This window comes from Astyanax mexicanus, chromosome 20 (assembly GCF_023375975.1).
Source record: "Astyanax mexicanus isolate ESR-SI-001 chromosome 20, AstMex3_surface, whole genome shotgun sequence".
Taxonomy (NCBI): Eukaryota; Metazoa; Chordata; class Actinopteri; order Characiformes; family Acestrorhamphidae; genus Astyanax; species Astyanax mexicanus.
The window spans coordinates 12085783-12112183 of NC_064427.1; the positions used below are offsets into that span (position 1 = coordinate 12085783).

The window sequence follows — 26401 nt, forward strand, 5'->3', positions numbered from 1 at the left end:
GGCGTCTCCACAGCCCGTCCGCTCCCCGCCATGAGACGCCTGCCTTGTGGTTTGAGCGCGCGCAGTCCTTCGCGGAACTTATTAACCAACAATTTACGCTGTCAATTCCAGTCATGAATAAAGGAAACAAACATTTTACTGATGCAGGATGACTGTCTCTGTGTTATTAAAACCAGATCAAATCAAAGTTATGATGCAATGTAGAATTGTGTTTATTAATTTCTTATTTTCAACAAGAATATCAGGTAAAGAGGTATTATTTTATAAATATGCAGCTAAAAGATTTAGGTCCAAATGTACAATGTAAAAGGAAATAATGATAATACATAATTAATGCAACGTGTGACAGTAGAGCTGCTTTAAATCTGTAACACTGTATCAAATCAAAATAGCTGGTCTAAAGTCTAATACAATGTTTAAGATGTTTAGTGAATAGGCAGTTCATATAATAATTTGGATCAATTTGATCATTTATTCTAACAGTGGCGTGCACAGACATGTTGGGGGGCAAGTGCACACACACACACACAAACACACACACACACACACACAAACACACACAGCTTATCCAGTCCATGTAGAAAAATGTTGCCAATAGAATAAGACTCTCTGGGTGGGTGTGTGTGTGCGTGCGTGTGTGTGAAGCACTACTATATAAGGCTGTGTGTGTGTGTGTGTGTTTGTGTGTGTGAAGCAGCACTATAACAGGCTGTGTGTGTGTACTATAACAGGCTGTGTGTGTGTGTTTGTGTGTGTGAAGCAGTATTATAACAGGCTGTGTGTGTGTGTGTGTGTGTGTGTGTGTGAAGCAGCACTATAACAGGCTGTGTGTGTGTACTATAACAGGCTGTGTGTGTGTGTGTGTGTGGAAAGCAGAACTATAACAGGCTGTGTGTGTGTGTGTGTGTGTGTGTGTGCGGGCGTGCGTGCGTGCGTGTGTGTGTGGGAAGCAGTACTATAACAGGCTGTGTGTGTGTGTGTGTGAAGCAGTACTATAACAGGCTGTGTGTGTGTGTACTATAACAGGCTGTGTGTGTGTGTGTGTGTGAAGCAGTACTATAACAGGCTGTGTGTGTGTGTGTACTATAACAGGCTGTGTGTGTGTGTGTGTGTGTGTGTGTGTGTGTGTGTGTGTGAAGCAGTACTATAACAGGCTGTGTGTGTGTACTATAACAGGCTGTGTGTGTGTGTGTGAAGCAGTACTATAACAGGCTGTGTGTGTGTGTACTATAACAGGCTGTGTGTGTGTGGAAAGCAGAACTATAACAGGCTGTGTGTGTGTGTGTGTGTGCGGGCGTGCGTGCGTACGTGCGTGTGTGTGTGGGAAGCAGTACTATAACAGGCTGTGTGTGTGTGAAGCAGTACTATAACAGGCTGTGTGTGTGTGTACTATAACAGGCTGTGTGTGTGAAGCAGTATTATAACAGGCTGTGTGTGTGTGTGTGTGTGGAAAGCAGAACTATAACAGGCTGTGTGTGTGTGTGTGTGTGCGTGCGTGCGTGTGTGGGAAGCAGTACTATAACAGGCTGTGTGTGTGTGTGTGTGTGTGTGTGTGTGTGTGTGTGAAGCAGTACTATAACAGGCTGTGTGTGTGTGTACTATAACAGGCTGTGTGTGTGTGTGTGTGTGTGTGAAGCAGTACTATAACAGGCTGTGTGTGTGTGTACTATAACAGGCTGTGTGTGTGTGTGTGTGGAAAGCAGAACTATAACAGGCTGTGTGTGTGTGTGCGTGCGTACGTGCGTGTGTGTGTGGGAAGCAGTACTATAACAGGCTGTGTGTGTGTGTGTGTGGGAAGCAGTACTATAACAGGCTGTGTGTGTGTGTGTGGGAAGCAGTACTATAACAGGCTGTGTGTGTGTGTGTGTGTGTGTGTGTGTGTGTGGAGCATCTGTAACTGTAAATAAAAAGAAAATGTACAAGTCAGCTTTGGTAGAAAAGTGCGAACAGTGGGGAACAGTCATTTTTCCACTTTGTTAGTGCAGTGCTGGTACAGGGTCGTCTGCCGTATTTGAGTCAGTACACACCTGTGTTCAGATAATCAACAGGTCAGGTGCGTCAGTCGTTCACCAGCACAAAAACGACTGCTCAGTGACACTGATGTAGAACAGCCAGAAAGTGACACTGGGCCAGCTGTGGGCCAGAAGTATTTTTCTGCTTGCGACTCTAAACCAGCAGTGCCGACTTAGAAACGAGTCCGGGCCAAAGTCACTGGCTATCTGGGACATTAAATAGACCCAATGCTGTATGAATTAGCATCATTATGGCTACCTCTCAATTTTTATACCATATGCTAATATTATTAGTTATATACTATGTGTTAGTGTAAATAGTGCAGGTTTGGCAGGTTAGTACCCAAAATATTATGTACTAAACTGTTTTAATAGTGATGAAGCATTGCTACAGAAGTCACTAAAAGTCCTCACCTGCCGTTTCTGTTTCACTTGCATCATAATCTACCATTTTTATTATTGCTTCAGACAGTCCTCTTTTCGCATTGCATTGTGGGATATTAGTGTCCATTGTAACTAAAAACCGACTGGTTCTGAGTACACTGCATGCTGCGTTTTATGCTGCCTAAAGGCCACGTTCCAAACAGCACACATGCGCACTTTATGTAGCTTAGCTTTACACTAACAAGTGCACCATTAGTACACTCAGGTTTGTTCACAGAGCGGTTTGGGAGGGCCGTACCACCGTATGGGTTTTGCCCAGGTGATCAGACCTGCAGCCAATCATGCTTCGAGCTCAGACCGACCGTTCAAACCCAACAGCTCCGGCGGGGACAACACCGGTGTGCGCACGTGCTCAGGTGGTGGGGAATTGAGGAGGAAGTGAAGAGGTTTGTATGTACAGTACAGGTGTGTGTGCGCGCGTGTGAGTACAGGTACGTGCTAAAATGCGTGCTGCACCTGGCCAACGGGAGCGCGTGCTCGCAGTTGTGCGCGCGCTGAAAACAGCAGGGATCCGAGTGAGGAACTGGAAGAGCTTCATCCAAACCCAGAGCCAGGCTGAGGTGAGGAGCTCCAGCAACACTGCAGTACAGCAGCAGTAGTCCTGCAGAGAGTACCTCAGTCCTAGAACATGTCTAGAACCACAACAGAGCTTCTGAGTGCCTCCAGCTTCAGTCTCCAGTCCTCACAGGAGAGCCTCTAGCTTCATTCAACTTTCCCTTTCCACCTTAAATAGTAACAGCGGCATCATTTAAGGTGGAGTCGGACTGTTCAAAGAAGAAGCTGGTGAATAAGAAACAGCATAAAAAAATTAATTACTTTATTTGACTGTACTTATTCTCTCAGCTGGTGAAAAACTAAATACGTAAACATGATGTTAACACACATATACTTGAATATAAGCAAAAGTATTGCACCCTAAAAAAAGGCCGGTGTAAAGCTTACTTTATAGAGATGCCCCAAATATTTGTAGACCTAAATTATTGAAAATGACAAAAAACAACCTAATAATTTATACTGAACAATATTGATGTTTGGTGTTACAGGATGTCATTGTTCAATAATAAGTTTATTTTGTAGTGTTGCAATATCCTTTAAAAAAAAGCAAGACAAAAATACTTTTAAATGCGAAAAAGGTGTGTTTCCAAATTCATAACACTGTTTAACCATTCACCCTTAGGAGAATCTCCAACCCTTTGCTTTTGGACGTGAGCTGCAGTTGCTCCCTCAGCGTCATGTGACTGAACTGGATGGCACAGTGCCACTGTAGGTTTGAACTGGGGTTTATGCATTTTGAACAAGATTAAAGTTATTCCTGTGTAGGGCTGCAAACGTACTTTCCACGTTTAAACATCTACACATTTAAATGCTTTTTAAATCTCATGTTCAGCTGTTTTTATTGTTTTTAGAGGTGGAGGACATGGCAGAGATAATCGTTGACTAATCGACTAATCAAAAAAATAATCATCAGATGTCGACAACCAAAAAAAACATTAGTTGCGGCCCTATTCCTGTGCTACTGATTGGCCTGCTGGAAATGACACAGCTAGCTAAATTATATAAAATAGATTAAATTTCCCTTCTGTTTTCAGCTTCTTAGTGGAGGCCTGTGAATATTTATCTCAGCATCTACATACTGAAGGGCTTTTCAGGAAAACTGGCTCCCTCAGTCGCATCCGCGCTTTACGGGTAAGACTGTGAAATTCACTCTTGAAATCTAGCTGTGCAGCATAATATGTAGTGTAACATTAACTGTTGTAAGGGGTTTCTCTGAAGAAAACTTTCCTACATTATAATGTTTATATTATTATGTTTACTAACCCCTCTGTTCTCTCTCCCAGCCCATAAGTCCATATTTAAAAAAAAAACAAACGCTTTAAAAACACTGTTCTGAAACATTAATTCTGTGTCAACCCATTTAGCCCTTTGCTCTCCCATTTTTTTGGAAAAAGATGCAACAAATTATATACAAGCTTATATACACCTTAAGTCTCTTAGATCTCTTTAATTCTAAGGGGTGAATAAAATATTTGGAAAATAGTTGTGTAAAAATAAATTATAAGCATTATTAAAAAAAATGCATGAAGTGAACTAAAAAAAGCAGGCGAGTGAATGGCATTAGTTTGACAGCTTTAAGACTGTATTACTTTGCATTCTCAATAAAAATAATTAATTTAATTAACTCCCTTCTTTGTATCCATTTCCTCCCCTTGCCCATTAGGCAGACCTGGAGCAGGGCGAGCATATTTTCTGCCCTCCCCATGATGTTTTGCTGCAGGCGTGTGATGTGGCCTCTGTGCTGAAGCAGTTCTTGCGGGAGCTGGCCCAGCCGCTGATCCCCGTGGACCTGCAGGGCCCGCTCTGCCAGGCTCAGGCGCTGGAACTCGAACACAACTTTAGAGGGGTGCAAGATAGAGCTACACTTCTGCTCACAGCACTGCTGCCTCCGGCCCACGCAAGAACGCTACGATATTTGTGCAGCTTCCTTAGTCAGGTTGCTCAGAGGTTAGAGGAACTACAGAAATGCACCCGTTTCCCAATAAAATGTTCTGTGATTAAATGTCTAATGTAAAAACTATCAATCTGAAGCAAACACTGTTAAATTCTTAAAACTTAATGTGGAATTTTACAACCATCCACCCACTTTCTACTCTTTTTCCTTGATCAGTTTTTTTTGCAACAAGTCTCATCTGAAAACGTATCTTATATACATTTTATGGGGGGGTTAACAATAAAATGTGTTTAACAGGATATAGCCAAACTCGAATCCAGCCTTGAGCTGAGAATTCGAAATTTAAATTGTGTCCTGATATAACACATCACTCTAAAGCTTATATTTGAATCCCAATCGAACACACTGAAAAGCATTTTACAGTAAAGCCTGTTTACAGAGCAGTGATATAATAGGACATTAGTACTGTGGTACATATATATTTTTTGTAGACAATAAGTTTTGTAGACATTATATTTTGGATCATTTTAATACAATTTTGTACCATTGATCTGGGCAATTTTGAGGTCTGCAAGAAGTGTGGTGATGTACATTAATTTTCTGATAAGTCTATAATGTTATTGTGAAAGGCCTAATTGTTTCATATTTAATATGGAAGTGTTATTAGACTGAACTGTATTTGAATACAGTCTTGATACATGCATTTCTCAAAGTTCTTTTAATATAGTGCATTTATCTAATTTGGCACAAGTGTATTTTTTTTTAAAACTCTGTTTTAATGTTAGTAATTCTGCGCAGGTGTGATGAGAACAGGATGGAGGTGGGTAATCTGGCACTGGTGATGGCCCCTAACCTGCTGCAGTGCCCAACGCAGCCCTGCAGGCTGACCCTAAACACAGAGAAGCAGCTGGACCAACAAACACAAGTCATTAAAGTACTCATTTTACATGCTGACCGCATAGGTAAAACTGGGCAAACAGCTCTTTGAACAACATTAGATATGAGATACAACTAAAAGAATGAATGTAGTTCTGAACACGGCATAATTATTATTATTATAAATAACAATGATTTTTTTTTTATATATTCACTATTTAACCTTTTGTTTGATAGTCTGTATTTTACAGTGTACGAAATGTATGCATTTCATAAATAAATGTAAAAACAGTTTAAAAAGTTAAACTGCTTATTTAACATAACCTTTTAATTATGCATTGGCTCTGGATGAATCAGGAGTTTTGCCGTCTTTTGTACTGGACACACTGGGATCAGTGGAGGTGAGCGAGTCCACATCCCCAGCAGATGGCGCTTTGTTCAGTAGGGGAGCTGGACTCAGTGTGTACAGGAGTCTGAGGAGGCAGAGGAGGAAAAGTGTTGGTGGTAAGATTTCCAAAAGGCACAAGCCTCAAAACCTTCCAGCCTAATTTGTAGCCTGTATTTAAGTGACAAAAGCTTAACCTATACAGTGATGTAAAGAAGTATTTGCCCTACAGATTTCTTTTGCTTTTTTTGTTATACTGATATTTTTCTGATTATCAAAGAAACTTTGAGTAAATTTAAAAAGCACTTTTTAATTAACATTTTTATTTATTAAAATAAAAAACTATCCAAACCTAGACCTGAAAAAGTGTATGCCCCCTGAACCTAATATCTTGCTTGTGCCACTCTTGGGGCAACAACTGCAATCAAGCTTTACTGATAACTGGCAACAAGTCTTTCACATCTCTGTGGAGCAATTTTGTCACACTTTTCTTTACAAATTTGTTTTAATTCAGACATATTGGAGTTTTTTTGAGTATAAACATCCTGTTTAAGATCATGCCAGAGCATCTTAATCAGATTTTGACTAAGCCATTCATTTAGTTTTTTAAAGCCTTTCAGAGGTGAACTTGTTTGTGTGATTTGGTTCATTGTCCTGCTACTGAACCCAAGTACATGTGAGCTTGAGGTTAAAAACAGATGGCTGGAAATTCTACTTCAGGATTGTCTGGTAAACAGCAGAATTTCTGGTTCCATCTATTACAGCAAGTTGTTCAGGCCCTGAAGCAGCAAAGCAGCCCCATACCATCACACTACCACCACCATGTTTTACATTCAGCATGATGTTTTTTTTTCTCAAAGTATGTGCTAGTTTTATGCCAGACCTAATGGGACGCACCTTTCATAATATTTACCCAAAATTTGGGGGATCAAGATATTTTTTGGCAAATGTAAAATAGACCTTTGCGTGCTTCTTGCCTTGGAACTTTCTCATGGATAAAGTTTTTGACCTGACTTTCTTTTTATTGAATCATTAACACTGAATTTAACTGAGGCTTAAATGTTGTTCCTGGTTCTTTTGTGACCTCCTGGATGAGTTGTCCATGCCCTTTTGGAATAACTCTGGTCAGCCGGCCACTCCTGGCTAGGTTCACCAGTGTTTCATGTTTTCTCCATTTGTGAAAAAAAGCTCTCACTTTGGTTTGCTGGAGTTCCTAACACTTTTAAAAAGGGCTAGAAAGGGATAGTTTTTTTTTGTCATCATAATTAAAAAAGTGCCTTTTATATTTACTTAGGATATATTAGTCTGATATTAAAGTTTGTTCGATAATCTGATGTAAGTAGACAAAAATGCAAAAACAAAAGACACATCTGTATGGAGGCAAATATTTTTAACACCAGTGTATGTACTGTTTCTGTTTTTTTTTTTATTATTATGTTTGTAGAAATGTTTGTGGATGCCTTCTCCAAACTGAAGCCTGGTCGGACGCCCACCGGTCCTCCTATAATCTTAGACGCTCCATTGGGTAAATCTTAGAGTATTGTATTCATTTGATCTCATATGAACAATAGAGCAGTGCACTAACAAATAAATATAATTTACATGTTGCTGCCTAGAAGAAAGATTGCCCTCCAACGGTCCGACCTCACAGTCTCCAAACACAGTGAAGCGTAAGGCCTCTGATGGATCCCCCTTAGAGGTGGGCGGATCTGCCACAAAGAGGTAGAGAACAAAGAGATGGAATTTGAAGCTGTTTTGTGTGCATTATGGTGCATAAATAATATTTTTGTTTTTTATATGAACATTCAGGCGTTCACTGCATGACCTCCGAGTGGACACTCAATCAATCAGCAGCCATTCTGCAAATGGTGAGTCAGTTTTAGCATATCTTTTGCATATCTTGCATTGCTCTTTAATCTGTTTGAAGTTTGCGTATTATCAGAATCCACAGGCAGTCAGAGTCCTCAGGCTATGAAGAACAGCAAAGAGGATCTTCATCCCAATGTGTCCAAGAGGAAAAGCCAAGTGAGAGCAAATAGAAAGTCATATCGGTAAGTTTATTTACATTGACCAATGTTACCAGCGGAGTAACATTTTTCAATAATAACGTTCATTTTAATCTTAAATTTAGCATGGGTAATTCACGAAGCAGAACTTTTCTTATTGGACAGATAAAGGGTTGTGTGTTCTTTTTAGGCCTCCAAAGCAAGAGAACCAGGTTCACTGCAGGAGGAGGTCACTCCGCTTCTTCACAATGTCGAATAGTGGCAACAGCAGCCCTGTGAGTTCACTCAATCTTTACATGCCTTATGTATCATATCTGATTACATTGATCAGTTTATTGATGAGGGTTATTGAAAGTTTTTCTGTAAAAGAGCTGTCTTTGAACAGATGCATGGAACAACTGCTGACGATCACCATGAACCCTGCTTGAGTGCTTGTAGAAAACTCCATGATGATAAACCACAAAACTCAGACAGTGAAACTTCACTTAAGATACCCTTCATTCTGATAGATGGGCCAAAAACAGGTTGGGATATGTATTTATTCTAAATAAACTAGTTTCACATATATACAGTTTATATTCAACCCACACTGCATTAAAGGGTTTTTGCAAGTTTAGAATAAAAGTTTAGATAAACATTTATGTTATTTTGTTTACAATCAAATCAAATAAGCACTTGTATAACAGACAAATGCAACTTAAATTACAACAATATTTTTTCTAATATAACGACAAATGTCCTTTTTGTGATTTCTTTATTAACAAAATTATTCAACCCTTAAAGGTTGACACTTCTGTTCTTGAAAGTGGTAATCAGGTGTATCCAATTAGGCCTTGAAAGTATCAAAACCTGAGAACCTCCCTCCGACAGGTCCGGTTGCAGTTCTAGGATTTTCCTCATACTTTTGTTTAAGGTACCGGACAGCAGTCGTTGACCGCATCCTTTTTCTGCCACATGCAGAAATGTAGCGTTTCCATTGTGCCTTTAGCTTTAAACTTGCGAATTATGCTTTTAGTTGTGTCTCTTAAAATGTTTAATGTCTTTGCTGTCTTCTTATATTCATAGTCTTGCTTATGAAGAGGAATTGGCACCTCTCTAGACTTCTTCGACCATCTGATTAATTGCTTCTGATTATAGTTCTGTTCACATCTACAGGTGCTTTCAATGCTTGATTGAATACACGTGATTGAAACTTCTGTTCCTGAGAGTGGAATCTTTGAGGGGTTGAATCATTTTGTCAATGAGGAAATCATAAAAAGAAATATTGTTGTAAATTAATTTGCATTTGTATGTTATACAAGTCCTTATTTGATCTGATTGTGAACAAGATATATAAATTTTTTTAACTTGCTAAAACACTTCACTGCAATTGTATATTGTCAACAAACAATAGACTGATCTTCTATCTTGCAGTTGTTATTGGAAGTGAAGTAGATGATGATCCTGACCTGCTCAACTGTAGTTTTGTGGAAAACGCAAATGATGTTCTGCCCCCTGAGACTCCAAAGACTTTTCCCGATTTCTCAAGGCAGGGGAGTGAGCAATCTACTGGGGCTGAAACAGGTACTTGGCATTATTGATGATGTTTACTGTTAAAAGTTGAAGATATTTCCATTGTTGAATATTTGTTTTTTTGAAAGTCAGTGTGTGAATGTAAGTGATCTAACCTAAAGAAGGCTGCAGCTGTTAGAAAAAGAAACATGTCAAGAGTGGAAGGGAAAGGTGTATTTTCAGTAAAACTAAGACTGAAGCAGTCGAAAGCATCATACAAATCTGAACCTCTACATAAGCACAGCCAGCACCTGAACTGGCTACTGCTGGAGTCTAATCAGTGGAGCTCACCATACTGCATTTTTACTGCATAACCTTTTTACCCTCTTGAATCTAGTCAAAAGAAAATCAATAATGTGATTTTAAACTATATCAATTTAACGATCTAAGCTGATCGTTGATTTTGCTCACATGAATATTAATATATATATATATAATGTTATATATAACATTTGTCTTTTGCAGCCCTAGAACCCAGTGAAGTTGATGCTGATTTTGATGACCACTGGGTCTTACTTGAAGATAATTCAGAAGTGGTTGTACACTACAAGGTAACACACAGTAACGGCGAAACTGACATTCAGGCTCAGGCCACCAGTGACGGTGTGAAGTTGAGAGATGCAGTTCAGATTGAGGAGAAGGATGAGCAGCTAACTTTGCAACCCAAGCAAACCAAGAAAAACTCCAAAAAGGGCCCTCGACCCCGCAGGTCTATCAGCATGCCCGAGGTGGCTTTGGAAACATGTTCTGATGAGAACGTTCAGGTTCAGAAAGTTGACATGAACACATCTGCCTTTGATGATATTTGGATGGGTTCTGCAAACTTGCATAGCCTCAGCAGCAGCGGAGGAATAAAGGCAGGCTGCAAAGAGAAGGAGAGGCAAGAACAGAGCGTAAAGAGAAGACATGGATCAGTCCTGGACAGAAGAAAAGATAAAATGACAGATTCTGACCCTGGGTTAAAGAGGACGAGACTGTCTGTAGCGAATCGGCTGAGAAGTTTCAGTGCTCTGGCTGCACTGCTTCGGACTCCGAGATCTGGTGCCCCTCAGCTCGGTCACCAGAGCGGGACAGTGAGGCTCCGCAGGCAAGGGGCTCGCCGTTTTAGCCGCTCGTTCAGCCACGATGGCGTTCCTGAGCTGCTGTCTGTAGAAAGCCCTCAGGAAGACCAGCAGGCGTTTGTGGAGCTTAGTGAATTTTATGCTGATTCTCAGGATCCAGATTCTCAGACACATTTGGATGGATTCCCTGATCAAACAGTGCTGGGCACAGTTTTTCAAAGCTCTCCTAAACAGACTTCAGTGGAGGATCTTACATTGGTTAGCTCACCACAGAGCACTGAGGAGGAGAAGCAGCTTTTACAGTTCGAAGAGCCTGAGTCTCAGTCTGTGTGTATATTGTCCAAATCAAAGGCTAGGGCTCTCGACCCTGAGTTTGACCTGCATAAGCTGCTGGAGCAGCAGTGCCACGTAGCAGACCAAGGCCAAGATCCTATTGTGCTTTCACCGCTGAGACCCGGTGAACCCCCTGTTGAAATTTGTTATGATCTCTCTCCACCATCTCAACAGCAAGAGGAGTTTTCAGTCTCTTGCATGGAGTCTCCTTACTCTTTCTCACATCATAATACAGTGTCTCCACAGTATAGTAGCTTTGCAGAGCACTACCCTGATCCAGACTCCACACATCCGTATCATGGTTCACCATCAGACCACGCCTGCCTTTCTTTAAATGGATTGATTTCTGTCAGCAGCAGTTTGAGTGAGACATGTTCACTGTCTCTTGAACTTTCCCCTCCTGCCTTTCAGTTCCAGCCGCAGGTCTTAAAGAGGCGCTATAGAGACTCCCCCCGCTGGCCCTCACATGAAGTCCGAATGACCATGTGGAAGCCATTGCCCCTCTGATATTTTCATACTTTAATTGACTTTACTCACTTTACTAATATTGGTGCTTATTTTGGGGTATATATATTTTTATGTACACATTTTTAAAACTTGTGTTTTATATATCAGGAATGCACTGTCACCTAAAGTAATTTGCATTTATTTCTGTGGGACAATGTTAATTTTATTACATTTGTTGTCCGTTTGTGACTTTTTGTTTGTTCTTATTAAAATGCAAAATGTATGTTCTTTTGTTTTATTAATTAATTTTAATAAAATTACATTTTTTAAATATTTGGCAGATATATTAAAAGATTTTTAGGGCTTAAAATTAAAGCTATGCATACTTATGACAGCTAACCACGCTGAAACTCATGATGCAAGAATGAGCTACATTCTAGATGATCTGGATTATCATTAAAGTATTTAAACATGTAAAACTCACGTTCAGTCTGGTGCTGTTAACAGTGTAGCATGTTTTAATTTTAGAGTTTATAAAAGGTTAAAATAATAAAAAAGCAAGCATTAGCTGCTCAGTGATTCTCAGTGCTGGTTCTGAAGCATTGCTTTCCCGGGGGTTTCATAGTTTACATACAATCACTGGTTTATACTAATTAGAGCACGCCTGATCCAACTAATCAACTAACAACTAACTAATCTACTCGCCCTTGCTAAGGGCTTTAGTATGCTGTAAAAATATGACTGGAGCTTTACAGCCGGTGTTCTGAGCTGTTGTGCTGTGATATAAGTTTTGTGTGCGTTTTGTATCTTGTAATTTAGAGGATCCAGTGATGTTTAGGAGGAAAATGTACACAGAATAAAACCTATAGGGTTCAGAACATACTTATTTACCACAGAATGTAATAGTTGAATCTTTGAAAAGCCCATTTATTCTGCCCATTGAGAAATTCAGCTTACACACAGAACCCACAAAGTCCTGCCCTTCAGTAAAAACTACCAGTCAATATGCGAGTTGTAAAGAGTGGGAGAAAGTTGAAGTTATTATTTTTAGTCCATTATTTTGTTAAACACTGTACTGTTCATGATTCTGTTTAAATTTGCATGTTTTTAGCATCCTGTCTTTCGAAAGAGTTCATTTTCAGTTCTCACATGCATTGTTTTTGGTGGTATTGGTAAATTATGTAACTTTATACAGCATACAGTTTATTACAATTATTTTGTATTTGTGGTTGGTGTTCTGATTTTACCACTAGTTATATAAAACATTTGTAAGAGATGAACATTCCTTATTCACAATATTTTAAAATAATGAAACACAGCAGGATGACTTTTGGCATACAAGGGTGCTAGAAAATACAATAGATTAAATCACTAAGTTAATTACAGAAAAGGAATGAGTTATAAACGTATGCTGACTAGTTGCAGGATTTATGGTGAGCCTACTCACATTCTGCTTCCCCCATTGTAGTGGCTTGCAAAAGTATTCATACCCCTCGAAAGGCGATCTGAACTCTGTCTCAAAAACCATGATATTATCTGATCCGTGAGATCCATTACCACATCCGTGAGATCCATTACCACCACCAAGCAATGGTAAGAATGCTGACATGTGACAGAGAAGCCCCTAGTGATTCTACCAGACCTGAGAATTAAATCTGTGTGCTCTTTGATAGTTAATTAGTTAAGCCTTCAAAAAAAACCCACCTCAGACATGGAATACCCATCATTAGGCATCTCTTTAGAACTGAAAGTTATAATTTGGCCCCTGTGTGAAAAAGATAGTCAAGCAAATTCTGAAGAACTTTAGGGAGGGAGATTTCCCTTAATTATGATCACTTATTGTAGATTGTTTGTTTAAAAATACAATCTGACTGTAAAGCAGTTAATGGGAACTTTTTCCAGTTTTTGTCTTTGTATTTTATCCAGAATTAAGGTTTATTATGTTTCATATTTTTTTCTGGCTATCAAATAAAATGGTTGAACTCATTGTGACAAGAATGAAAATAATAAGGTTGAAGGGACAATCCTTATTTTAATGCAGTATGGATCTATTTACCTATTTTTCATTTTTTTTATATATTTTATCCATAACATTTTATTAGGCTTTTTCATTTTACTGACTGCCCAGTAAATTATGCATGCAGTTCTACATTTACAACTGATTATTTCTGGATCCAGGCACCTCTGGGCCTCACATTGTGATAAGGTTTTTAGCTAATAGCAACCATTATTTCATATTTAGGTAAGACAGAGGCATTTCATGGTATTTAGCACATATTTGTTTTGCAGCATTGATTTATATATTTTTCCTTTTCATTTGTTTACTATCATTTATTCACATAACAGAATGGAAATGTTAAGCCCGAAAATCTCCATCTGACCATAAATATCATGGTATTTAGGTTAAAAAAGTGACACTTGCTATTATTTGCAGTCTGTCCTTCAAGAGGTGATGATGCACAGAAATAAATTCTTATTTTTAATAGGGGTAAATTGAACGGTGTGATGCGGTTGAAAATTAACTTGGGATGTGTGTTGAAATTGCAATTTTAAATTATTTAAATTTAAATTGCAAAATTAAATTATCTTTTAAGAAAAAAATATATAGTAATGGTCAGTGAGGACATGCATTTATGTTTGCTACTACTACTACTACTACTACACCACAACACATACAAAAAAAAATTAATATGTTACACCATAATGCCACGTTACACCATAAAGATACGTTTTATAAAATAATGACTTTAAAATGCAGTTTTGTTTCCATTCATTGAAAATCTTTAAAGTAAGGTTAAGCGACTGAAAAACCTCTGTGCTTCACCAAAAATCACCCAAAACTCTCCTCAGACTGTAGAATAAAACACACAGCAGTTGTTCTATTTGGAGTAAAGAAAGATTTTATGTTTATTTATAAACAGAAACAACAGGAATCGCCAGGGTCATCTGTTGCACCCTGCTGCAGCGTGACGCGCGTGCGCGCGAGGTGAAGTCGGATTCCGGCGGGGATTCGGAACTCGGCACAACACCGGGCAGCAGCGGAGCGGAGGAGCAGAGTCTGAGAGAGAGGAGCAGCACAGGAGGGGTTCTGTACCTGCGGCTCCGGGCAGCATGGCTGAAGGAGGAGAAGGAGAGGAGGAGATTCAGTTCTTACGAACTGTGAGTTTAAACTCTTTATATTCGTGTTTAGAGAGTTTAATTAACTTACTAAAGCGCAGTTCTGGTACTGGTGCAGAGCTGTTCACAGTCATAAAGAATGTATTCGGATTATAACAAATAATAACAGTGTAAACACGTACTTGCTGTTTAGATTGGTCGGCCTGTTTACTCAAATTTGTACTTTTTTTTAAAGTGCAAATGTTAGTTCTAAATTAAACTAGTGGATATGCATGTGTAATTTAAATAAGTCTCATTCACTACAGTGCCACACTTCTGCACATTGTGATACACAATTGCAGGTTATTAATTCAATTTAACAGATAAAATAGAAAATCTACATAAAGAAAGGCTTCATGATTTCTGCAGTAAATTTGTTTAATTACAGTTATCCAGTTAGAATTTTAACAGCATGTTTGAACAGGGGTGCTCAAAGTTTTGCACACAACTGTACAAAAATGTGAACCATTCCATTCTTAATTATGAATTGGCTATTAACTTCAGTACTCATTGTACAGATAGTGTTGAGCAGTTTGGGTGGATCTATTTTCTTTTTTCTTTTTTTAAAGGCTGTAGATTGGCGTGGGCAGGTGGCTGGATAGTCAGGCATTGTTATCTATTTTTACTGGAGCTGGAGCTGGAACTGGAACTACGGGAATGAAGCTGACCCTTTTATCAGTCGACCTGAGTGTATGACCAAGGCTAATCTAGTGTTAAAAGAACATTTTAGTGGGAAATTGGATGAACCTAACTGATCATTGATCCTGAATTCAGACAATCAAATGTATTTTGTACAATGAAAATGTGCAGTGCTTTTAACTACTGATGCTGTTGCAATGTAGCTCCAGAAAATCCAGTAATAAAACTAAAGACACCAACATAAAACCCTCAGCAAACAAGCCAAGGTGACAGTGGCATGGTAAAACTCCCTTAAACCTGGAAGAAGAAATATTGGGAGAAAACAAGGCTCACAAAAAGGATCCCATAATATCTCACATAAGTCTGTTGTTATGTGCAGGTGTATTGATATTGTCATGGTAGTGGTGATAAGAACTAATAAAAATAATAGTGGCAATAGGGATCATATTGGTGAAAATAATATTAATAGGATCAGTTCTAGTCCATATATAAACATCAGTGTGGTTGGTATTGGAGGGTGGGAAACTAGTCAGAAACTGGTAGTTGTAGCTGGAGGGGAAGAAACTGGTCAGAGTGAGTAACTGTCAGAGTGGTCAGATAGACATTTACTCTAACTGACCACATCAGTTATAGATCATTTGCTCGGAAAAGGTAAAGAAATGAAATTAGTTCCCTAATTTAAAATTAAAGAAGAGAGCTAGGTAACACAGACATGAAAGCAATCTGAAATACTGGAATCCATCCTCTCCACCAACCACAAAGCTGAGAGATAACATGCAGGTTAACATTAATTACCAAAAGCTAAATTAAACAAGTAAATGTTGAAACCAGACTTGAAGATTACTATAGTGTCTGATTCCCAAACGTTTTCTACAAGGTTGGGGGGGCTTTCAAGTTTTGGCAATTAGTAACAAGCCAGTGTCTTGTGATTTAAGTAATCACAACTGTTCTATTTATATATTAATAGTAGACTTTTATAACTATGCAGTAGTTTTATTTAGGTTCGTCTTAGAAGATTCTGTAACACACAATAGCATTATGCAGTAGCCTAGCCATGAAGAAATAAAGACACGTACTAACCAAGAATATCAGGTTTTGTGCTTTTTTGAGTTTACAACAGGAAATGCTAACTAACGTTGCTAAGAAAAACTGCACTGTCTCAGTTTTTAGCAGTCATATTTGTTTTTAGTTGTATTTTTATTTTTATAAATATCAAATGTAACAACAGACACACATAGAGAAACTGAAGCAATAGACTAAAATGACTAAAAGTGCTGTGATTTTGTGATTACTGAGTGATGAATGGCTGCTTTTGTCCGAGACAGTGTCCTTGCCCTTATACCATAAATAAGTGACCCAACATGGGGTGAAATGTGAGACAGATATTTTCTGTAGTTAGACAGGTTGCAGTAGAATGTGATTTTGGTCATCTACTCATGTTCCCATAGCAACACTGTCTACCAGGGTGCCCAGTAGTGGGGCCCATATTTTTCACGATTTCCCCCTGTAACAGAACAGAGTCTCCTCAAATATTATGTCTGATGTGTGTATAGAAGTAACAGAATTCAATTCCCCAACACACTTGTGAGCTAACCGGAAGCCAGTCAAAACTGGTAGTTTGTGATATTGATATTTTCCGTACTGTAATTGTATCTTAGCCCCATTGACAACACCTGAACATTGGGAAACAGGTGGATCAGAATCATGCATTAAATGTGATGTTAATAAAATAAAACTTTTAATAATAAAGATTTAATGTGATTAAAATTCAGGGTTAGGAATGTTACTTTAGAGTGTTAGATTGTGTTGTCATTAGCTGTTAACATTTTCACTCAATAAAATAAATGGCTAGATTATTAAACTAAAATCCAGACATGACCCAGAGTACTGCGACATCTTAAAAACTCATGCTCGCTTACTCCATTAGAAAGAAACACAGTGAAAGTTGTGATCCTGTTTGCCCTAAAATGTTATTTATGAACAAATGAACAATCAGGAACTGAAACACAGTTTGTTTCATTAAGCAAACCCACTAGCACTTTGGTCTCCACTTCAGAAATAGTTATCTTTATTGTTTTGACTTGTTGCCCATAGGGGTGTGCACATCTTGGCTGACCATTATGATAAACTGACCTCCAGGTTGTGAGGCATGTGACCCTAGATCATTGTGAGTTGCTCCAGCCTGCCTGGCACCAATTGCCTCATTCTTCTAAGAATGGACCCTGGTTTAATTCAGTGCTGTGCAAAAGACTGAAAGTAGTAAATTCTATTGTTAGTAATTTTCCGGTTTTAAGCATTATTTCCATTAATGGAGGAAAAAAGTTTCAGTAGACATTATTAATTAAAACTTGTACAAAGACATAAGTGAAATAATCAAAACATATAGTGGCTTGCGATAGTGTTCATACCCCTTGATTTTTTCAGGGTTAGTTTCTAAAAACATCCCAAGCTTTGAACATCTCAAGGAACACTGTTCAGTCCATCATTTAAAAATAGAAAATGTATTCTACAACTGTAAACCTACCAAGACATGGCCGTCCACACAAACTGAAAGATCGAGCAAGGAGAGCACTGGCCTTTATTGAAGGGTAGCAAGAAGAAAACCATTGTTCAAAGAAAGACATAAGAAGTGCCATTTGCAGTTTGCTACAAGCCATGTAGGGGACACAACACCTGTGGAAGAAGTTGCTGTGGTCAGATGAGACTAAAGTTGAACTTTCTGACCTAAATACAAAGTATTATGTGTGGTGGAAAAGTAACACTGTTCACCGTCCCCACTGTGAAACGTGGTGGCAGCATCATGCTGTACAGATGCTTATCTTCAGCAGGGACAAGGAAGCTGGTCAGTGTGTATAAGAAGATGGATAGAGCTAAATACAGGGCAAAAGACTTGAGACTGGGAAGGAGATTCACCATGACCCTAAACATACACCCAGAGTTACAGTGGATGGTTTAGATGAAAGAATATTCATGTGTTAGAATTAACCAGTCAAAGTCCTGACCCAAATCCCATTGAGCTTCTGTGCCAAGACATGAACATTTCACAGACTCTCCATCCAACCTGGCTGAGCTTGAGCTATTTTACACACCCCAAATGACTTGCAGCTGTAATTGCAGCAAAAGGTGTCTTTACAAAATATGAATACAGGGGGGCATGTCACACTTTTTGATTTATATTTTATTAAAATGTTGAAAACCATGTATCATTTTCGTTTCCCTTCACAATTATGTGCTACTTTATGTTGGTCTATTACTTAAAATCTCAGTAAAATACATACAGGTTTGTGGTTGTAAAGTGAAAAATTTGAAAGTTCTAGGGGTATGAATATTTTTGCAAGCCACTGTGTTCTTACGTCAGATAAGAATGTATCCTGACACAATTTTAGATCATTTCACTGTGTAAGAGGTCAGGTTGCACTGTTTGTGCTGAAGTAATACTGAAGTAATATTGAAAACTGGTACAGAGCCATACTGCTGTGCAATGCGTAACAGTGATGGGACGTCTTTAACATGGCTGAACTATGTTTCACAATGGCATCCATCCAAATCCAGCTACAGCTCTATCTTTTTATAGGGCCATTAGCAGAAGCAGTTGCAAAGGTGGCCAGTGTTTGGTATGGTCAGGACTGTGTGTGTGTGTGTGTGTGTGTGTTTCAGACTGTTGCACAGTGTGTTGTTCATCTGATCCTCCTCAGTTCCTATCAAGTTCCATGTTCTGTACAGGCTAGTCCAGCAGCGACTGACGTTGACAACAGTCCGAGAAAACAGAGAAAGCCTTTAAACGGGTCTGTGAACAACACTGAGGCTGAGAGCCGAAGAGATGCCGCTATTCTAGGTCTATATATACCTCAGAGGAGGGATTAGCAGCTCTCTCAGTCAAAGCATGAGCAACAGCTGGTTGTTTCTGTCTATTTAAAATTTGCATTACATGTTCCCTCTTAATGAGAGAGATCATAGTTTTTGTAGGTTTTTTTTTTGTAGCTTTAGGGGGGATGTGTGGTCCATGGATCTTCAGTGTGGTTTTAAAGGAACATGTTTTCCCCTTTTTTAATAATAAAAAGGCCAATACATAAAAAACGTTTTCAGTACAGTAAGCACTATTATTTACATATGATCTTAAAAGCTCTATTTTGTAAACTCTTTCTTAGGGAAATGAACGAACAATGTGTTTTTTATGCTATGGAACATTTAATGGTTTGTGAATGCTGGTTATTATTAAATAATGATTTGGTGAAAATGTCTTTGTACAGTTCTCACTGTGAGCACAAAACAAGAACAGTAGATTATGTAACAGATAGTGTGGAAATGTTGAGAGCATTCCTACGCAGGCAAAGACGTATCCACTTCCACAACGGGTTCATAAGAGTCTAGTGGGGTGTTTTAAAAAATAATTCAACATTAAAGCAATTTCACTAGTTTTTCAGTGGAATGCTGCCTGCCTAAATGTGATACTTGTGTTTGGTCTGACTCTGTGTTCAACGTGACAAGGGCTCCAGATAACCTTTTAAGCACAGAATTCATCTACCCATCAATGATTGTAAGCTGTCCAGACCCGAATGTTGGTGATGTTTTCATGGTGAAGTGCAGTGCCTTTTTATGCCAGATGTAGTGCAGCAATAGTTCAGTCTTAGTGTCCTCTATCTGTCCTCTATCTTTCCAGCCTTATGCAACAATTTATTTACCGTAGATCCACTAAAAGCTCTTTTTGGTACAGCTTGGCTCACATACATGTATCCTTCTTGTGCAGAGCAAATATAATGTTTAAAGGCACATACAATATGGCACAACCCTAATCAGCAGCATAAACCTGAAACCGGTACAATCTGTTTACGTTTGCTAGAAATGAAACTAGTGTTTCCCTAGAATTGTTCACACCTCCAAACTAGCAGGACTCCAGGTATCCAGGTATAACATTTGACACTAATTAATCTTAATGTATGTCATTAACACAGGGGTTTACATACTGTTTCCACTAGCACTGTTGGGTTTTAATGTTTTTTTTCAATGATTATGATTCAAAAATATAAACATTAATTAAAAATGTAACAATATGTGATGAATAAGTGATGAATTATTTTTGAAACAACTGTATCAAAAAGGACCATTTTTAGCCCCCCCCCAAAAAAAAACTAAATACCCATATAAATGATTTCCATTTAAATATTACATCTTTTTTAAAATAAACTACAACATTCTACAAATGTCACAATTTTGTGATTAATCATAATTATCATGATTATGTTTTTAAATGCTCGTAGTTTCTGGTATTTTTGGAAGGAACACAATAAAAATACAGTAAAAGTGGAGTAATTATAGTGTATTGTGGTTTGGGCCTGGCAGACTTTAAACTAGATTTTTTTACTGTATTATGATATATATGATATTTATACTGTTATTGCATATTCCAGCTTGGAATTTTGAAGGATCAGTATTGGGTTGAAAAGATCCATATCACTGAATTATCAAAAATGTAATATTACGTTGTTTCTCCACAAGTTCACTATAGAATCTGCTGCATGCACTGAGAATGCCCATGCTGCACTCCTACTAGCAGCAACAAGTCATGTCATGAGTGTGTTCTTAGCTGCTTGCACACTCGCACTGCATTTTCCTCCACACTACGGACACAGCGTCATATCAGTCTCCTGGTGTTGGTGCCAATACAAGTTAAGAATGTTATTAGGCTAATTTATTGTTTTCAATTTGTTTCACAGCTGAAAATGTTCTACTAATAAGTAAGCATAAAAGAGAGCCCAATTTTCTAGTTTAGGTCAGTATCTGAAGCATTTGCAGTTGTTTGCTTGCTTACATGCTCAAAATGGCCAGAAAGAAATGAATTTCTTTAGAGATGCGTCTGTCTATTATGTTAATAAAGGAAGGCGATGCAATATATTGCAAATTAACTTAAAATATCTTTCGCTGCTGTAAACGACTCTCAGAAACTGGCTCTGACAAGGACAGAAAAGGAGTGGGAGGCCCCGATGCACAACTGTGCAAGAAGATAAATATCTTAGAGGTTGCAGTTTAGGACAAAGAAGCCTCAAAGGTTTTCAACTGAGAGCTAAATTGAACCCATCAAACATTTCAGTTCAGTTCAAAATCAGTATTTCTTACTGTGACAATGTCTGCAATATATCTCCAATTCACCTGACAGCAAGGGTTTGGGAAACTGCACGATTAAAAGGAATCTCTAGCAGGGGCATAGCAGCAAATTCTGGGCCCTGTACACTCTCAATGTCAGTGGGCCCCTTTCCCTGCCAGTATAGGAGGAACGTGAGCGAAAAAAAAAGAATTTGCGTCAGGTCCACTTCCCCCCCCCACTACCACGCCCATGATCTCTAGTACCCTGTTGGGCTCCTCTAGCCTGGATAACCTGTTTTTGTTTGTTTGATCACAGTGTTTGTTTTTCTTAGAACAGAGTGTGTTTGGATCGTATGTTCAAACTGTTTTTTGATCGGTATGCTTATCCCCAGCGTTCGACCTGACTGTGTACGACCTGATTGTATTTAGCTTCTGTGTTCGACCTGACTGTGTTTGACCTGATTGTGTTTGACCTGATTGTATTTAGCTTCTGTGTTCGACCTGACTGTGTTCGACCTGACTGTGTTCGACCTGACTGTGTTTGACCTGATTGTATTTAGCTTCTGTGTTCGACCTGACTGTGTTCGACCTGACTGTGTTTGACCTGATTGTATTTAGCTTCTGTGTTCGACCTGACTGTGTTCGACCTGACTGTGTTCGACCTGACTGTGTTCGACCTGACTGTGTTTGACCTGACTGTGTTCAACCTGATTGTGTTTGACCTGATTGTATTTAGCTTCTGTGTTCGACCTGACTGTGTTTGACCTGACTGTGTTTGACCTGACTGTGTTCAACCTGATTGTGTTTGACCTGATTGTATTTAGCTTCTGTGTTCGACCTGACTGTGTTTGACCTGATTGTGTTTGACCTGATTGTATTTAGCTTCTGTGTTCGACCTGACTGTGTTCGACCTGACTGTGTTTGACCTGATTGTATTTAGCTTCTGTGTTCGACCTGACTGTGTTCAACCTGACTGGGTTTAACCTGACTGTGTTTGACCTGATTGTATTTAGCTTCTGTGTTCGACCTGACTGTGTTTGACCTGATTGTGTTTGACCTGATTGTATTTAGCTTCTGTGTTCGACCTGACTGTGTTCGACCTGACTGTGTTTGACCTGATTGTATTTAGCTTCTGTGTTCGACCTGATTGTGTTCGACCTGACTGTGTTTGACCTGACTGTGTTCAACCTGATTGTGTTTGACCTGATTGTATTTAGCTTCTGTGTTCGACCTGACTGTGTTTGACCTGATTGTGTTTGACCTGATTGTATTTAGCTTCTGTGTTCAACCTGACTGTGTTCGACCTGACTGTGTTTGACCTGATTGTATTTAGCTTCTGTGTTCGACCTGACTGTGTTCAACCTGACTGGGTTTAACCTGACTGTGTTTGACCTGATTGTATTTAGCTTCTGTGTTCGACCTGATTGTGTTCGACCTGACTGTGTTCAACCTGACTGGGTTTAACCTGACTGTGTTTGACCTGATTGTATTTAGCTTCTGTGTTCGACCTGATTGTGTTCGACCGGGTTTGGGAAACTGCACGATTAAAAGGAATCTCTAGCAGGGGCATAGCAGCAAATTCTGGGCCCTGTACACTCTCAATGTCAGTGGGCCCCTTTCCCTGCCAGTATAGGAGGAACGTGAGCAAAAAAAAAAAGAATTTGCGTCAGGTCCACTCCCCCCCCCCCACTACCACGCCCATGATCTCTAGTACCCTGTTGGGCTCCTCTAGCCTGGATAACCTGTTTTTGTTTGTTTGACCACAGTGTTTGTTTTTCTTAGAACAGAGTGTGTTTGGATCGTATGTTCAAACTGTTTTTTGATCGGTATGCTTATCCCCAGCGTTCGACCTGACTGTGTACGACCTGATTGTATTTAGCTTCTGTGTTCGACCTGACTGTGTTTGACCTGATTGTGTTTGACCTGATTGTATTTAGCTTCTGTGTTCGACCTGACTGTGTTTGACCTGATTGTGTTTGACCTGATTGTATTTAGCTTCTGTGTTCGACCTGACTGTGTTCGACCTGACTGTGTTCGACCTGACTGTGTTCGACCTGACTGTGTTTGACCTGATTGTATTTAGCTTCTGTGTTCGACCTGACTGTGTTCGACCTGACTGTGTTCGACCTGACTGTGTTCGACCTGACTGTGTTTGACCTGACTGTGTTCAACCTGATTGTGTTTGACCTGATTGTATTTAGCTTCTGTGTTCGACCTGACTGTGTTCGACCTGACTGTGTTTGACCTGATTGTATTTAGCTTCTGTGTTCAACCTGACTGTGTTCGACCTGACTGTCTTCGACCTGACTGTGTTTGACCTGATTGTATTTAGCTTCTGTGTTCGACCTGATTGTGTTCGACCTGACTGTGTTCAACCTGACTGGGTTTAACCTGACTGTGTTTGACCTGATTGTATTTAGCTTCTGTGTTCGACCTGATTGTGTTCGACCTGATTGTATTTAGCTTCTGTGTTTGACCTGACTGTGTTTGACCTGACTGTGTTTGATCCCACAGTGTTTGGTCCCACCGACTGTATTTGGTTTGTGTTTGACCTGACTGTGTTAGCTCTCTGTGTTCAGTCTGACTTCTTTTGGCCTCTATGGTCCCACCGACTGTATTTGGTTTGTGTTTGACCTGACTGTGTTAGCTCTCTGTGTTCAGTCTGACTTCTTTTGGCCTCTATGTTTGAACTGACTGTGTGTGACTCATTAATATGGTCGTTTTTGTCCTGGGGTGGTGGAATGTGTGTGTAGCAGGTGCTGCAGCCAGAAATAGAGCAACAGAGGGAAAGAGAGTGGGGGATAATAAAGAAAGGAGATGGTGGAGAACGATCTGAGACCACTATAGCTATCTCTACTGTCACTACAGTCACTTTAGGTGCTATATTCTATAATCTCTGTTTCAGTTTTTCAGTTCATACAGTGTTATTTTATTTTTTGTGCACAATCCATAACTCACCCAATAATAAAAAAAAATCATAGAATATTAAGTTATACTTTTGAATCTATAGTGTACAGAATATCTGTAGCACAGGATATGCCCAACCATGCTGCGGTTTGACGATACTTGTAATTGGCACTGGTCTATTTTGACTGCTTATATCATGCAGCTGATCCCTCTAAAAGTGTTCTGGCTGTAACTGGAGCCTGTGTGAGGATTAGCATCATACAGTCTGATCAAGGTTATTCAGCGTCTCTCACTGCAAATCATTACCCCTGAAACACAGCACACTCGCTGTGCTTCTCAGTTTTTACTGAACCAGGAACGGAAACAAACACTGTTTCAATTGTCACTATAGGTTTAGCTCTGATTAATCTACAATAAATCTGATTCTCCCATTTTTTTTTATTTGATCGACCAAGGCACGTTGGCTAACAACTTATTAAAGCTAATATTATGAGTTAGCATTGTAGTAACTGTGTGTTTTAAATCACTCTCTCCTCAGTCGATGTCTCTAAAAGAATTAAGCTTATGTTCAGTCTGAGACAGAGTATCTACTATCTATTGTTATCTAAAAAATTTTAAAATATTGCATACAGTGTTATCGGTATTTGTTGCTTGTTAGCAACATTAGCCCCGTAGCTCCTCTGCCAAACATGAAGAAGCCGGCATTAAACATGTCTAAACTAATCACTCAGTTATGTAATGTGGTGTGTTTGGTTACTTGTGTGATTTGATTATGTGTCTGTGGACTCCTTGACACTATGTGGACAAAAGTACTGGGACACTTTCATGTGCATTGTTTTTTTTGTAAGGTTTAAGGTATCATTTGGAGCATTGTTGTGTGAACTTGATTGCATTCTGCAACAAGTGTATTAGTGAGGTCAGGTTTTAGATGATCACCACTCAAACTCCCCAGCTCATCCCAAAAGTACTGGATGGACCACAGATCAATACTGGGGGAATTTATAACCCATTAGCCCTTGCCTGACTGGGTTTGCGGTGGGGTCTGGGAAACACTTTAACCTGTTATCTGTGTGTGTGTGTTTGTGTGTGTGTGTTTGTGCAGGAGGATCAGGTGGTGCTGCAGTGCACGGCGACTATACTGAAGGAGCAAATTAAGCTATGCTTGTCCTGTGAAGGATTTGGGAATCGCCTCTGCTTCCTGGAAACAACATCTAATGCACAGGTACTGAACACAACAGTCAAAGGTTTGGGGACAGCATGAGAGGTTTAAGGGCTGACATTAAACTTAAATTACATTTTAAGATTGCTTTATTTTTAATGTGGAAATGAAAACAGATTTCTTTAATATGGAATGTTGAAAACTGTACACTGTGCTCTAGCTGTGGTCTGTAATTTTGTACTTTTGTGCATGAAGCATTGATGTTTGATCTTCCAGAATGTTCCACCGGATCTGGCTATCTGCTGCTTCATCCTGGAGCAGTCCTTATCTGTCCGTGCACTTCAGGAGATGCTCTCTCACACCAGTGAGGTGAGTTCAGGCATGGATCAGTTTAAAATGCTTCACTGTATGAACACTGATGCTTTATACACAGTCATATCAGAATAAAATGAGCACACTTGATTTGGAATAAACTTCACAGATAGCATGTGACAAGCACACAAATCTGTTGAAGCCCGTGAAGAGGACAGACGGAAGAACCTCAGTGATCTGCTGCAGTTGGATACCATAACATTTCACCAGGGGTTATTTCCACTATTTGGTTGGGGGTATAAATATTCTGGTATGACTGTGTATTCACTATGTGAGTGGAAGCTTATAAACGAAAGGACAGTGATGAAACTGTTTAAAATACTACATAGTAATTTATGTTCCATATATAGTATTCAAAATGTTTCTCTGGATGTATACATATTAGCTTTTGTGCATCCACCCATTGACCACTAAAATAGAAATATCTACCTTGTTCATCCATTAACTGGCCACTTTATTAGAAACACCAACTTTGTACTTCTATTCACCGGACACTTTTTAAAAACACTTACACTTATATACA

General features: G+C 39.2%; 2 protein-coding genes across 6 annotated transcripts in view; both read left to right on the forward strand.

Annotated features, from left to right (window-relative positions):
• The first annotated feature begins 2524 nt into the window (after positions 1–2524).
• zgc:153345 (uncharacterized protein LOC566129 homolog) lies at positions 2525–11847 on the forward strand. 2 transcript variants are annotated; one of them, XM_022681088.2, is made up of 14 exons: positions 2525–3016; positions 3634–3719; positions 4046–4142; positions 4675–4958; positions 5704–5867; positions 6139–6285; positions 7611–7691; positions 7783–7888; positions 7976–8034; positions 8109–8217; positions 8363–8447; positions 8558–8696; positions 9586–9735; positions 10189–11847. In XM_022681088.2, exons 1-14 carry the CDS (start codon positions 2900–2902, stop codon positions 11622–11624), a joined length of 3060 nt encoding a protein of 1019 aa, XP_022536809.2. In that variant the 5' UTR covers positions 2525–2899; the 3' UTR covers positions 11625–11847. The 2 variants fall into 2 exon arrangements, with proteins under 2 accessions (XP_022536809.2, XP_022536810.2); XM_022681089.2 differs by having other exon boundaries at positions 8118–8217.
• A 2663-nt stretch (positions 11848–14510) lies between these two features.
• Positions 14511–26401, forward strand: part of ryr1a (ryanodine receptor 1a (skeletal)) — a 107675-nt gene continuing 95784 nt past the window's right edge. For all 4 annotated transcript variants that reach the window (XM_049468560.1, XM_049468562.1, XM_049468561.1 and 1 more), the window contains exons 1-3: positions 14511–14723; positions 25450–25569; positions 25783–25875. In XM_049468560.1, coding sequence (XP_049324517.1) covers positions 14676–14723; positions 25450–25569; positions 25783–25875 — 261 coding nt within the window. In that variant the 5' untranslated portion in view covers positions 14511–14675. The remainder of the gene's footprint in view (positions 14724–25449; positions 25570–25782; positions 25876–26401) is intronic.